Here is a 16,660-nt window from a genome sequence, read left to right on the forward strand (position 1 = left end):
CGCTTAGGACTGCTACAGGCTGGGCTAGTTAGCTCGCTACAGCTAACGCTAGCAGATGTGTCCGCAACATCTAAAGTTACGAGATTACTCTGCTCTAACTGGCGGACACGGCCCTCTAGCAGAGCCAGCCTCTCCGTGAGTAAGGTGCAAGACGCGCAGGAAGCCATACTCACGGTGTTTTCTGTCACCGAGTGAAGTTCCTGCTGTCTTCCGAGAAGTCCTGGTCACGGTGTGCAGGAGTAGACTCCTTCTGACCGGCGCCCGGCGACGCCTTTCTCCGCGCTAGCTTCGTTAGCTTAGCAGCTAACTGCTAGCTAGCTGCGGGAGGGGTGGAGAGACAGAGATCGGGTGATTTGCAAGTTAAATAGTACTACTAAATATGTTGAGAAAGTAATAAAGAAAGCTGCAGAACAATTTAAAAGCACACAAATAGAACGATACTTAGCTTTTTCGAAACAGCGAGCAGTCAGCGAGCAGTCACGCACGGTGAACCGGACAATAATAGTGTGAGAGTCCAGTCCATAGTGGATCTAGCATAATATTGTGAGAGTCCAGTCCATAGTGGATCTAACATACTGTAATAGTGTGAGAGTCCAGTCCATAGTGGATCTAACATATTGTGAGAGTCCAGTTCATAGTGGATCTAACATAATAGTGTGAGAGTCCAGTCCATAGTGGATCTAACATAATAGTGTGAGAGTCCAGTCCATAGTGGATCTAACATAATAGTGTGAGAGTCCAGTCCATAGTGGATCTAACATAATAGTGAGAGTCCAGTTCATAGTGGATCTAACATAATAGTGAGAGTCCAGTCCATAGTGGATCTAACATAATAGTGTGAGAGTCCAGTTCATAGTGGATCTAACATAATAGTGAGAGTCCAGTCCATAGTGGATCTAACATAATAGTGAGAGTCCAGTTCATAGTGGATCTAACATAATAGTGAGAGTCCAGTCCATAGTGGATCTAACATAATAGTGAGAGTCCAGTTCATAGTGGATCTAACATAATAGTGAGAGTCCAGTCCATAGTGGATCTAACATAATAGTGAGAGTCCAGTCCATAGTTGATCTAACATAATAGTGTGAGAGTCCAGTCCATAGTGGATCTAACATACTGTAATAGTGTGAGAGTCCAGTCCATAGTGGATCTAACATATTGTGAGAGTCCAGTTCATAGTGGATCTAACATAATAGTGTGAGAGTCCAGTCCATAGTGGATCTAACATAATAGTGAGAGCGTCCAGTCCATAGTGGATCTAACATAATAGTGTGAGAGTCCATTCTATAGTGGATCTAACATAATAGTGAGAGCGTCCAGTCCATAGTGGATCTAACATAATAGTGAGAGTCCAGTCCATAGTGGATCTAACATAATAGTGAGAGTCCAGTCCATAGTGGATCTAACATAATATTGTGAGAGTCCAGTCCATAGTGGATCTAATATAATAGTGAGAGTCCAGTCCATAGTGGATCTAACATAATATTGTGAGAGTCCAGTCCATAGTGGATCTAACATAATAGTGAGAGTCTAGTCCATAGTTGATCTAACATAATAGTGTGAGAGTTCAGTCCATAGTGGATCTAACATAATAGTGTGAGAGTCCAGTCCATAGTGGATCTAACATAATAGTGAGAGTCCAGTCCATAGTGGATCTAACATAATAGTGAGAGTCCAGTCCATAGTGGATCCAACATAATAGTGAGAGTCCAGTCCATAGTGGATCTAACATAATAGTGAGAGTCCAGTCCATAGTTGATCTAACATAATAGTGAGAGTCCAGTCCATAGTGGATCCAACATAATAGTGAGAGTCCAGTCCATAGTGGATCTAACATGATAGTGAGAGAGTCCAGTCCATAGTGGATCTAACATAATAGTGAGAGTCCAGTCCATAGTGGATCTAACATGATAGTGAGAGAGTCTAGTCCATAGTGGATCTAACATAATAGTGAGAGTCCAGTCCATAGTTGATCTAACATAATAGTGTGAGAGTCCAGTCCATAGTGGATCTAACATAATAGTGAGAGTCCAGTCCATAGTGGATCTAACATAATAGTGTGAGAGTCCAGTCCTTAGTGGATCTAACATAATAGTGTGAGAGTCCAGTCCATAGTGGATCTAACATAATAGTGAGAGCATCCAGTCCATAGTGGATCCAACATATTAGTGTGAGAGTCCAGTCCATAGTGGATCTAACATAATAGTGAGAGTCCAGTCCATAGTGGATCTAACATAATAGTGAGAGTCCAGTCCATAGTGGATCTAACATAATAGTGAGAGTCCAGTCCATAGTGGATCTAACATAATAGTGAGAGTCCAGTCCATAGTGGATCTAACATAATAGTGAGAGTCTAGTCCATAGTTGATCTAACATAATAGTGAGAGTCCAGTCCATAGTGGATCTAACATAATAGTGAGAGTCCAGTCCATAGTGGATCTAACATAATAGTGAGAGTCCAGTCCATAGTGGATCTAACATAATAGTGAGAGTCCAGTCCATAGTGGATCTAACATAATAGTGAGAGTCCAGTCCATAGTGGATCTAACATAATAGTGACAGTCCAGTCCATAGTGGATCTAACATAATAGTGAGAGTCCAGTTCATAGTGGATCTAACATAATAGTGTGAGAGTCCAGTCCATAGTGGATCTAACATAATAGTGAGAGAGTCCAGTCCAGAGTGGATCTAACATAATAGTGAGAGTCCAGTCCATAGTGGATCTAACATAATAGTGAGAGTCCAGTCCATAGTGGATCTAACATAATATTGTGAGAGTCCAGTCCATAGTGGATCTAACATAATAGTGAGAGTCCAGTCCATAGTGGATCTAACATAATATTGTGAGAGTCCAGTCCATAGTGGATCTAACATAATAGTGAGAGTCTAGTCCATAGTTGATCTAACATAATAGTGTGAGAGTTCAGTCCATAGTGGATCTAACATAATAGTGTGAGAGTCCAGTCCATAGTGGATCTAACATAATAGTGAGAGTCCAGTCCATAGTGGATCTAACATAATAGTGAGAGTCCAGTCCATAGTAGATCTAACATAATAGTGAGAGTCCAGTCCATAGTGGATCTAACATAATAGTGAGAGTCCAGTCCATAGTTGATCTAACATAATAGTGAGAGTCCCGTCCATAGTGGATCCAACATAATAGTGAGAGTCCAGTCCATAGTGGATCTAACATGATAGTGAGAGAGTCCAGTCCATAGTGGATCTAACATAATAGTGAGAGTCCAGTCCATAGTGGATCTAACATGATAGTGAGAGAGTCTAGTCCATAGTGGATCTAACATAATAGTGAGAGTCCAGTCCATAGTTGATCTAACATAATAGTGTGAGAGTCCAGTCCATAGTGGATCTAACATAATAGTGAGAGTCCAGTCCATAGTGGATCTAACATAATAGTGTGAGAGTCCAGTCCTTAGTGGATCTAACATAATAGTGTGAGAGTCCAGTCCATAGTGGATCTAACATAATAGTGAGAGCATCCAGTCCATAGTGGATCCAACATATTAGTGTGAGAGTCCAGTCCATAGTGGATCTAACATAATAGTGAGAGTCCAGTCCATAGTGGATCTAACATAATAGTGAGAGTCCAGTCCATAGTGGATCTAACATAATAGTGAGAGTCCAGTCCATAGTGGATCTAACATAATAGTGAGAGTCCAGTCCATAGTGGATCTAACATAATAGTGAGAGTCTAGTCCATAGTTGATCTAACATAATAGTGAGAGTCCAGTCCATAGTGGATCTAACATAATAGTGAGAGTCCAGTCCATAGTGGATCTAACATAATAGTGAGAGTCCAGTCCATAGTGGATCTAACATAATAGTGAGAGTCCAGTCCATAGTGGATCTAACATAATAGTGACAGTCCAGTCCATAGTGGATCTAACATAATAGTGAGAGTCCAGTTCATAGTGGATCTAACATAATAGTGTGAGAGTCCAGTCCATAGTGGATCTAACATAATAGTGAGAGAGTCCAGTCCAGAGTGGATCTAACATAATAGTGAGAGTCCAGTCCATAGTGGATCTAACTTAATAGTGAGAGTCCAGTCCATAGTGGATCTAACATGATAGTGAGAGTCCAGTCCATAGTGGATCTAACATAATAGTGAGAGTCCAGTCCATAGTGGATCCAACATAATAGTGAGAGTCTAGTCCATAGTTGATCTAACATAATAGTGAGAGTCCAGTCCATAGTGGATCTAACATAATAGTGAGAGTCCAGTCCATAGTGGATCTAACATAATAGTGAGAGTCCAGTCCATAGTGGATCTAACATAATAGTGAGAGTCCAGTCCATAGTGGATTTAGCATAATAGTGAGAGTCCAGTCCATAGTGGATCTAACATAATAGTGAGAGTCCAGTCCATAGTGGATCTAACATGATAGTGAGAGAGTCTAGTCCATAGTGGATCTAACATAATAGTGAGAGTCCAGTCCATAGTTGATCTAACATAATAGTGTGAGAGTCCAGTCCATAGTGGATCTAACATAATAGTGAGAGTCCAGTCCATAGTGGATCTAACATAATAGTGTGAGAGTCCAGTCCTTAGTGGATCTAACATAATAGTGTGAGAGTCCAGTCCATAGTGGATCTAACATAATAGTGAGAGCATCCAGTCCATAGTGGATCCAACATATTAGTGTGAGAGTCCAGTCCATAGTGGATCTAACATAATAGTGAGAGTCCAGTCCATAGTGGATCTAACATAATAGTGAGAGTCCAGTCCATAGTGGATCTAACATAATAGTGAGAGTCCAGTCCATAGTGGATCTAACATAATAGTGAGAGTCCAGTCCATAGTGGATCTAACATAATAGTGAGAGTCTAGTCCATAGTTGATCTAACATAATAGTGAGAGTCCAGTCCATAGTGGATCTAACATAATAGTGAGAGTCCAGTCCATAGTGGATCTAACATAATAGTGAGAGTCCAGTCCATAGTGGATCTAACATAATAGTGAGAGTCCAGTCCATAGTGGATCTAACATAATAGTGAGAGTCCAGTCCATAGTGGATCTAACATAATAGTGACAGTCCAGTCCATAGTGGATCTAACATAATAGTGAGAGTCCAGTTCATAGTGGATCTAACATAATAGTGTGAGAGTCCAGTCCATAGTGGATCTAACATAATAGTGAGAGAGTCCAGTCCAGAGTGGATCTAACATAATAGTGAGAGTCCAGTCCATAGTGGATCTAACTTAATAGTGAGAGTCCAGTCCATAGTGGATCTAACATGATAGTGAGAGTCCAGTCCATAGTGGATCTAACATAATAGTGAGAGTCCAGTCCATAGTGGATCTAACATAATAGTGAGAGTCTAGTCCATAGTTGATCCAACATAATAGTGAGAGTCCAGTCCATAGTGGATCTAACATAATAGTGAGAGTCCAGTCCATAGTGGATCTAACATAATAGTGAGAGTCCAGTCCATAGTGGATCTAACATAATAGTGAGAGTCCAGTCCATAGTGGATTTAGCATAATAGTGAGAGTCCAGTCCATAGTGGATCTAACATAATAGTGAGAGTCCAGTCCATAGTGAATCTAACATAATAGTGAGAGTCCAGTCCATAGTGGATCTAACATAATAGTGAGAGTCCAGTTCATAGTGGATCTAACATAATAGTGTGAGAGTCCAGTCCATAGTGGATCTAACATAATAGTGAGAGAGTCCAGTCCAGAGTGGATCTAACATAATAGTGTGAGTCCAGTCCATAGTGGATCTAACATGATAGTGAGAGAGTCCAGTCCATAGTGGATCTAACATAATAGTGAGAGTCCAGTCCATAGTGGATCTAACATGATAGTGAGAGAGTCCAGTCCATAGTGGATCTAACATAATAGTGAGAGTCCAGTCCATAGTGGATCTAACATGATAGTGAGAGAGTCTAGTCCATAGTGGATCTAACATAATAGTGAGAGTCCAGTCCATAGTGGATCTAACATAATAGTGAGAGTCCAGTCCATAGTGGATCTAGCATAATAGTGAGAGTCCAGTCCATAGTGGATCTAGCATAATAGTGAGAGTCCAGTCCATAGACGAGGACAATGTTTATTCAGTTGTTTAGTTTTGTTGAAAAAAGACAGATTAACAGACTTGACACAAAAATAAAATAACTAAATAAATTGTCTTATTAAATAACAGTTTCATTTTTTTACATCAAGCAGAGTGAAAAATGAAGGGATTGCTGAATTCTAAGGATTGAATTATGGAGTCGTGAAAAACAAACACTTCTTCAACACACCTCGAGGACTTTGTTGCGCCACCTCTGGCTTTTGTCACAGCTCTTCGAGGCATGGACTTAAGGACTCTTCGTCAATCTTGCTCCAGCTTTCTCTGATTGCTGTTGCCAGGTCAGCTTTGCAGGTCAGAGTCTTAGCGTGGACCATTTTTTTTCAGTTTCCACTACAGAGTTTCCATTGCATTGAGATCCATGACATTGACCTAGGGTTGTACGGTATACCGGTATTAGTATAGTACCGCGGTACTAATGAATCATATTCGGTACTGTCAGGTTCAAACACTGATGACATCTATTAAACAAGACAAGAAGCAAGGAATCAAACAGAGACAGAATTAAATTTGGCTCAGTGAGGAGAAACGTGTACATATGTACCCTTGCACAGTGTCCCACGCTCTGGCGAAAGATTGTACGCCTCCTCTTTTATTTGGACTTTCCCTGATTACATGGCAACAGCTATTTCTAAGGGACGGGGGTCGTAAACAGCCACCGCCTTCGATTAAAACAGTTCAAAGAAGCGGTGCCTGGAGGGGAGTCTGGTCCTGCTTCCTCTTCGCTTTGTAGATCTCGGGTCAAGACAATATATTCCTTTTGATTACAATACATGAAAGAAACAGAACACCTTCCTGTTGCTTCCCATCCTACACAGAGGAGTTTTACAAGCCTTATGCTTGGTAGGATTAAAGACAGCTTTGTCCTCTCGCCGGGAACTCATGGCAACACAAAGTTTTGTGATGACTTAGATACAATTATTCTGACAGGTACTATACTGCCTCTAAAAAGTACCGGTTCCCGGGAATAGCTAAACATGTTTCACTACACAACGTAGCTCACAGGCTTCACAATGTAAACAAACGCCACTGGTGGATCTACACCTAACATCTATTGTAATGATACCAAATACAGGAGTGTATCTAGTCGATACTACTATGATTACGTCAATGTTTTTAGCATCAAAAATCTTTTTTCGTTTTTTTTAAACGTATATTATGTTTATAAACTCAGGAAATATGTCCCTGGACACATGAGGACTGTGAATATATACGGATCGATACCTAAATAATTCGATAACTAATAATTTAGACAAAATAATATAATGATAAATGACACAATATGTTCCTGCATACGTCAGCAGACTAATTATGAGTCTTTTATTGTACACTTATTAATAAAAGACAAGTTGTCTTGTATGTTCACTATTTTATTCAAGGACAAACTTGCAATAATAAACATATGTTTAATGTCAGAATAATTGTATCTAAGTTATCGCAAAACTTTGTGTTGCCATGAGTTCCCGTAGAGAAGACAAAAGCTTGTAAAACTCCACTGTGTAGGATGGGAAGCAACATGAAGGTGTTCTGTTTCTTTCATGTATTGTAATCAACAGAAAGATATTGTCTTGACCCAAGATCTACAAAGCGAAGAGGAAGCAAGTCGTGACTCCCCTCAAGGGGACCTTTTCTTTGAACTGTTCTGTAACCAAAGGCGATGGCTGTTTATGACCCCCCTCCCTTAGAAACAGCTGTTGCCATGTAATCAAGGAAAGTCCAAATAAAAGAGGAGGCGCACAATCTTCCATCAGAGCATGGTGGAACTGTGCAAAGGGTACAGTCCAGACGTCTCTCCTCAATTGAGCCAAATTTAATTCTGGCTCTGTTTAATTCCTTGCTTCTTGTCTTGTTTAATAGATGTCATCAGTGTTTGAACCTGACAATTTGTTGTTAAAATAAGGCCAATAATGCCATTTTTTGTGGTCCCCTTTATTTAGAGAAGTATCGAAAAGTACCGAAGATACATTTTGGTATAGGGACAACACTACATTGACCGTATGTATCTTTCTCAAAGGAAAGTTGTACAGTTTTTGCTCAATGGCAAGATGCATTGTCATCTTGAAAAATGATGTCATCGTCCCCAATGATCCCTTCCATTAATGGAATAAGAGACACAATGTGTGCATTTATTGAAGATGCCATGACAGTGTAATTACCTGACATGCAGCCCTGACTGTGGAAATGTGCATGTTTTCTTCAGGCAGTCGTCTTCATAAGTCTCATTGGAACGCCACTAAGCAAAAGTTGCAGCATCATCACCTTGCCCGACGCAGATTGACCATCTATCATCATCCATAGTTCACCATTGGAACCATGGTTTTTTTTCCTTCTGTTTTGATGTTAATGACGGCGTTTGTTTAGCTTTTCTGTGATTAAATCACATTTCCTTTGGAATGTTTCGGTCACAGACAGTGACTCCAGTTTCCACCCATTTGTTCTTAATTTCTTGTCCTGTGCATTTCCTGTTTTTCCAGACTTACTGCTAGAAGTTTTCTGTCTTGACCATTTAATGTTTTCCTTGGTCTACCAGCCTTTTACAAACATCCCATGTTGTTTGTACTCTGGATTTTAGACACAGCTGTTAACCATCAACCTATTTTGCAACATTTACCTTCTTGAAGGTATCCCTTCATGATTCATGCCAATCCACCTGGTGCAACAGCTCTCCAAGGTGTGAACACTCCTTTTGTAACTGCAGACTAATAGCTTGGAAAATTAACATTTGCACAATTGTTTTCTTCAGAATTGAGTAATTCCATATTTGTTTGTTGTATTACTTTTTTTCCCCCATGCAATTAAACAACTAAATGAGCATCCTCCAAGTCTGGTGATTCCATCATTTTCTCCAAGGGTTGTAGTAATACTAAAGCAAGTTGGAAAAAATGACTACTGACTGCATCTGAACAATATTTCAAATTTTGAAATGTATTGGTAAAGGATGCCTTGAGGAACATCTCAGTAATGTAAATCATAAGTTGGGAATCCCGTTTCTTATATTTGCGAACAAGGTTGAAATGTCAGAGCACAGATCTACCGATGGAGCACTCTGGTTTTTTTGGAATTTGCTGCAAATGTTTGGAACTGAACTCACGAAGGCTGGTTTGGTGTCATTCCACATCCGCGTTTGGCCCTTCGACCGCCATTTGAATATCCCTGCTATAAAACCTGCATGTCTGGGATCAGGCTCTATATATATATATATATATATATATATATATATATATAGCCTGTACCCACCCACTCTGTGCCCTATATAAACCATGGTATGTGAATACTCCCATTAAAATCTCCTGATGATTGAGGGAACCCCCTCATGAAACAGGCCTGTAGAGATGAAATAGTCTTGTGATTTTTTTTCCCACACATACATATATTGCGCTCTACTACGGTATCGAGCACTATTTTTTGGATAACCTTATTAAGACATATATATATATATATATATATATATATATATATATATATATATATATATATATATGTATGTATGTATGTGTGTATATATATATGTATGTATATATATATATATATATATATATATATATATATATGGATGTATATATAGGTAATATATATATATATGTATGTATGTATGTGTGTATATATATATGTATATATATATATATGTATATTACCTATATATATATACATCCATATATATATATATATATATATATATATATATAGGTAATATATATATATGTATATATAGGTAATATATGTATATATATGTATATTTATAAATACACATATGCATATTTATATATGTGTGTGTGTGTGTGTGTATATATTTATGTGTGTATACATTTATGTATGTAAATGTGTTTATTTGTGTGTGTATATATACATATATATATATATATTACCTATATATAGATATACAGACATACACACACACACACATATATATATATATATATATATATATATATGTGTGTGTGTATGTCTGTATATCTATATATAGGTAATATATATGTATATATATATATATATATATATATATGTATAATATATATATATATATATATGTATATATATTTATATATATATATATATATATATGTGTGTGTGTATGTCTGTATATCTATATATAGGTAATATATATGTATACATATATATATATATATATATATATATATATATATATATGTGTGTATATATGTTTGTATATCTATTTGATGAATTATATATATATATACAGTATATGCATGTATGTCTATGTCTGTATATATGTAAGTTTATATATATCCATGTATATTTGTGTGTATATGTTTGTATACATTTGTATATACATATATATTTATATATATATATATATATATATACATACATACAGTATATATATAAAAAAACATATATATTTATAATAAAGAATATACATATATATTTATAATAAAAATATATATTTTTTGTATATATTTGTATCTGTATTTTTTTTTATATATTATATGAATATATTTTTTTAATCTATATTTGAATATATATATATATATATATATATATATATATATATATATATACAGACATACGCATATACGCATATATATGACTTTTCAATCCTTGTACTTAATAAAGCCATAGAAGAAGTACATATATATATATATATATATATTTATTATTATCATTTCTATTAGGAATAAACAAAGTGCGTCATCACCCAAAGCGCCAACAGCGAGTGGATCTCATTTTCATATTTCCATCTGCAGCACAGAGTTATGTCAAATGTGTTTCAACCTCCTCGCCATCGCTTCCCTCCTGCTGTGCTCGTGCGTGCTACCTTCTGGTAGCGCGTGTTGCAAGATGACCTCTGCCCAAAACCTGGTTCTCCCTCCTGTGTTGCCATGGTGACCAGATCCACCTGAAAACTCAAGAGGAGATGTACGCTGCAGGGGAAAATGTGCAAAAAAAAAAAAAAACCTCACCAGAACCATATTCATATTTAATTGTATTAATTTATCTTTTATCACTGTTAATTTGTTCTGAGCCTGAGCATGGAATGAATACGAAGTAGGAATTATTCATTATACAAAAGCCAAAACCAGTGAAGTTGGCACGTTGTGTAAATGGTAAATAAAAACAGAATAGAATGATTTGCAAATCATTTTCAACTTATATTCAATTGAATAGACTGCAAAGACAAGATATTTAACGTTCAAATTGAGAAACTTTTTTTTTTGTGTGCATATAATCATTAACTTAGAATTTAATGGCAGCAACACATTGCAAAAAAGTTGTCACAGGGGCATTTTTACCACTGTGTTACATGGCCTTTCCTTTTAACAACACTCAGTAAATGTTTGGGAACTGAGGAGACCAATTTTTAAGCTTCTCAGGTGGAATTATTTCCCATTCTTGCTTGATGTACAGCTTAAGTTGTTCAACAGTCCGAGGGTCTCCGTTGTGGTATTTTAGGCTTCATAATGCGCCACACATTTTCAATGGGAGACAGGTCTGGACTACAGGCAGGCCAGTCTAGTACCCGCACTCTTTTACCATGAAGCCATGCTGTTGTAACACGTGGCTTGGCATTGTCTTGCTGAAATAAGCAGGGGCGTCCATGATAACGTTGCTTGGATGGCAACATATGTTGCGCCAAAACCTGTATGTACCTTTCAGCATTAATGGCGCCTTCACAGATGTGTAAGTTACCCATGTCTTGGGCACTAATACACCCCCATACCATCACAGATGCTGGCTTTTCAACGTTGCGCTTAGAACAATCCGGATGGTTCTTTTCCTCTTTGGTCCGGAGGACACGACGTCCACAGTTTCCAAAAACTATTTGAAATGTGGACTCGTCAGACCACGGAACATTTTTCCACTTTGCATCAGTCCAATTTAGATGAGCTCGGGCCAAGTGAAGCCGGCGGTGTTTCTGGGTGTTGTTGATAAATGGCTTTGGCTTTGCATAGTAGAGTTTTAACCTGCACTTACAGATGTAGCGACCAACTGTAGTTACTGACAGTGTTTTCTGAAGTGTTGCTGACCCTAAGTGGTGATATCCTTTACACACTGATGTCGCTTTTTGATGCAGTACCGCCTGAGGGTTCGAAAGTGCTTACGTGCAGTGATTTCTCCAGATTCTCTGAACCTTTTGATGATATTACGGACCGTAGATGGTGAAATCCCTAAATTCTTTGCACACGCTCATTGAGAAATTTTGTTTTTAAACTGTCGGACAATTTGCTCACGCATTTGTTCGCCCCATCCTTGTTTGTGAATGACTGAGCATTTCATGGAAGCTGCTTTTATACCCAATCATGGCACCCACCTGTTCCCAATTAGCCTGTTCACCTGTGGGATGTTCCAAATAAGTGTTTGACGAGCATTCCTCAACTTTCCCAGTCTTTTTTGCCACGTGTGCCAGCTTTTTTGAAACATGTTGCAGGCATCCAATTCCAAATGAGCTAATATTTGCAAAAAATAACAAAGTTTATGTCACTGGCGAGAACTGCTGAGGATTACCTAGCCCGCGAAAGCTGTCTGTGTGTGAGAGAAGTGTGTGTATAAATGTGTGTCAATGGCAAGTTCCTCTATTTATACTCAAGGTGTAGGAGACCATGACCTGCTCCTCCAGCAAAGGGAGAATGCTAAGTGGTGCAGCGATACACAAACTTCTACATAACCCACATTTCGCCCCGGATTTGAACGGTTCCAAAGTAAAAATGCATCCTTGCTCTTTTAAGTCAACATCTAGCATGTTTGCATTAGTAGGCTAACTTGGATTGATACCCAAATATGTGGTATCATCCAAAACTAACGTAAAGTATCCAAACAACAGAAGAATAAGTGATTATTACATTTTAACAGAAGTGTAGATAGAACATGTTAAAAGAGAAAATAAGCAGATATTAACAGTAAATGAACAAGTAGATTAGTAATTAATTTTCTACCGCTTGTCCTTAATAATGTTGACAAAATAATAGAATGATAAATGACACAATATGTTACTGCATATGACTAATCTAGGAGCCTTTGTTTGCTTACTTACTAATAAAAGACAAGTTGTCTCGTATGTTCACTATTTTATTAAAGGACAAACTTGCAATAAGAAACATATGTTTAATGTACCGTAAGATTTGTTGTTAAAATAAAGCCAATAATGCAAATTTTTGTGGTCCCCTTTATTTAGAAAATTACCGTAAAAGTATCAAAATACAGTTTGATGTATATATATATACATATATATATATATATATATATATATATATATATATATATATATATATATATATATATATATATATAAAACACAAGGCACACTCAAACAGAGTGGGGAACAAACACAAGGCGCACTCATACGGAATGGGGAACAAACACAAGGCGCACTCATACAGAGTGGGGAACAATCACAAGGCGCACTAAACGGAATGGGGAACAAACACAAGGCGCACTCAAACGGAGTGGGGAACAAACAATGGACACACTCAAACGGAGTGGGGAACAAACACAAGGCACACTCACACGTAGTGAAGAACAAACACAATATATATATATATTAGAGATGCGCGGTTTGCGGGCACAACCGCGGAGTCCGCGGATTATCCGCGGATCGGGCGGATGAAATTTAAAAAAATTAGATTTTATCCGCGGGTCGGGTCGGGTGGTTAAAAAAAAATTTGATTTTAAATAGATTCAGGCGGGTGGCAGTTAAACCAATTCGGAAATATATATACATAGTTAAATGTTGCTACCCACATACGAAAAACGAGCAGGCACCTGCAGCATATGCCACAACAGAAGAAAAAAAAAAAAAGAGATGGACACTTTTACGGAGCGGAGAAGTGACGCCTCGCCGGGGTCCGGGACCGAGGCCCCTTCCCCCGAGAGGATCCCACTGGGAGCCGTAGCTGAGGCGATCCGCGAGAAGGGCCCGACGCACGTCCAGGGTCACCACCGCGTCCACCGCACCGACACCCCGCCTCGTCCGCCTTCGCCGCGGCCGGCGTCACGCGCAGCAGGTAAGCAGCTTACCTGCCCGCCACCCCCGTGGCCGGGGGCTCGTAACAGGGGTCACTCCGCGCGCTCCGCCCGCGCAGCTTACCTGCCCGCCACCCCTGTTGCCGGGGGCGCGTAACAGGGGTCACTCCGCGCGCAGTGCGCTCACGAAAGGGGTGGGGCTCACCCTGGTTGATATAGACAGCAGCTAGGACGGTGGCCATGGAAGTTGGAACCCGCTAAGGAGTGTGTAACAACCCACCTGCCGAATCAACTAGCCCTGAAAATGGATGGCGCTGGAGCGTCGGGCCCATATACCCGGCCCTCGCCTGCAGCGAGACGCGCTTGGAGGTGCGCTCAGCGCGGCTCCCATATGATTGCGCACTGGGTCGTGACAGCGTGGCACGCGAATGTCTGTGCTGCATTGGATCAGTCTCCTTTCTTTAACAGGCAAAAGCTTTATAACCTCACTAATGCCTTGCATCGTCTATATTAGATATATAACAACGGGCGGGTGCGGGCGGATGCGGTTCTGATCAAATGTTAGATCGGGTGGATTGCGGATGGTTGACGACTTTCTGATGCGGTTGCGGATGAAATAATTGCCTATCCACGCATCTCTAATATATATATATATATATATATATATATATATATATATATATATATATATATATATATAATTAACAAAGACTTAATTTAGAGTTATTTGGACACTAGGGGAACATATAAGAACTAGGGTTATTAATAAGCAATAATTCTGAGGTTATTGAGGGAAGACTCTTAGTTAATGGCTTACTGGTTGTATAATAAGGCCATGCAGAATAAGGCATTAATAAGTACTTAATAATGACTAATTAAGAGCCAATGTGTTACTAATTTACATGTTAATAAGCAACTAATTCATGGTGAATATGTGTCATAGTAAAGTGTTACTATATATATATATATATATATATATATATATATATATATATATATATATATATATATATATATATATATGCATGTATGTATGTATGTATGTATGTATATATATATATATATATATATGTATACATATATGTATATATATATATATATATATATATATATGTATATATATATATATATATGTATATATACATATATATATATAAATATATATGTATATATATATATATATGTATATATATATATATATATGTATATATACATATATATATATAAATATATATGTATATATATATATATATATGTATATATACATATATATATAAATATATATATATATATATATATATATATATATATATATATATATATATATATATATATATATATATATATATATATATATATATATGTATATACAAGTTGTGCTCATAAGTTTACATACCCTGGGAGAATTTATGATTTATTGGCCATTCTTCAGAGAATATGAATGACAACACAAAAATCTTTCTTCCACTCATGCCTAATGGTTGTGTGAAGTTATTTATCGGCCAACAACTGTGTCTACTCTTTTCAAATCCAAATGACAAAAGAAAGTACCCAAATGACCCTGATCAAAAGTTTACATACCCCAGTTGTTAATACCGTGTATTGCCCCCTTTAACATCAATGACAGCTTGAAGTCTTTTTAGATTTAGACTTAGACTTCCTTTTTATTGTCATTCAGTTCGGAACTTTACAAAATTTCGTTTCATTAGCTCATGGTAGTGCAGGATAAAAAAGCAATAAGGTGCATATATAAATAAATAAATAGGTTACTGTACAGATAAATGTATTGCACTTTTTCATATGCATCCACGTTTATGGATGTATGTTATATTGTCTTTATATTCCAGCCAATTATATATATATAAATATGAACATATAAATACACACATATACATATTTATGTATGTATATGATTTTCTATCCTATATCAAATAAAGCCGTGGTTGCATTAAATAAGGGCTTAAGAAATAAAAGAAGTGTCCACAGTTAACACCGTTTTCACATTTAATCATCATTGATCACAAACTAGTGCACACATCAGGTTTGCACTACCTGATGGCCTATTTCAGACACACACACACACACACACACACACACACACACACTCAGTCAGAGTTTTCCATCATAGATGCGGCAGAATCAGGCGGCTGAGCACCAGTGTGAATTATTCAGCCCAGCGGAGCAGAAACAAGAGGAGACGCTTTGCTGGGAGATAATTAAATTATTTGCAATAGCGCCTCATTATAATTAGATTTGCTGTTCCAAACAAAAGCAATCAATCAAACACACGCACACACACACACTTCTTTTCTTTTTCTTTTTTTGACGTGGCTCACCGCCAAGTGGCCGCGCAAAGACCTGGCACACGTTCTGAACCCCTGACTTCCTGTCCTCCGCAGGCCGTGCCGGTGCGCCCCCGCTGGGAGTGTCGGCGTGTGCTCGCCGCTGGACGGTCGCTGTGGCTGCAAGGCCAACGTGGAGGGAGGGAGCTGCGGCAGGTACAGTAAAGCCCCGCCTCTGCACATCCCTTGTCGGTTGCCACGGCGACTTGGAGTCTGTTTTTGCACCCCCTCCTCCCCCCACTGTTGCTAGCATAATGCCAGCGCTTTCAAGCCCGTATAATGAATGATGGAATAGTAATCAAGC

The 16,660-nt window shown here is 38.1% G+C and overlaps 1 protein-coding gene across 1 annotated transcript in view; it reads left to right on the top strand.

Moving 5' to 3' along the window:
* The window catches only part of lamc3 (laminin, gamma 3), a 318,369-nt gene that overhangs the window by 152,144 nt on the left and 149,565 nt on the right, over window positions 1-16,660 (top strand). The window contains exon 7 of the mRNA XM_061966493.1: window positions 16,414-16,512. Coding sequence (XP_061822477.1) covers window positions 16,414-16,512 — 99 coding nt within the window. The remainder of the gene's footprint in view (window positions 1-16,413; window positions 16,513-16,660) is intronic.

Source organism: Nerophis lumbriciformis, linkage group LG11 (genome assembly GCF_033978685.3).
Source record: "Nerophis lumbriciformis linkage group LG11, RoL_Nlum_v2.1, whole genome shotgun sequence".
Lineage (NCBI taxonomy): Eukaryota > Metazoa > Chordata > Actinopteri > Syngnathiformes > Syngnathidae > Nerophis > Nerophis lumbriciformis.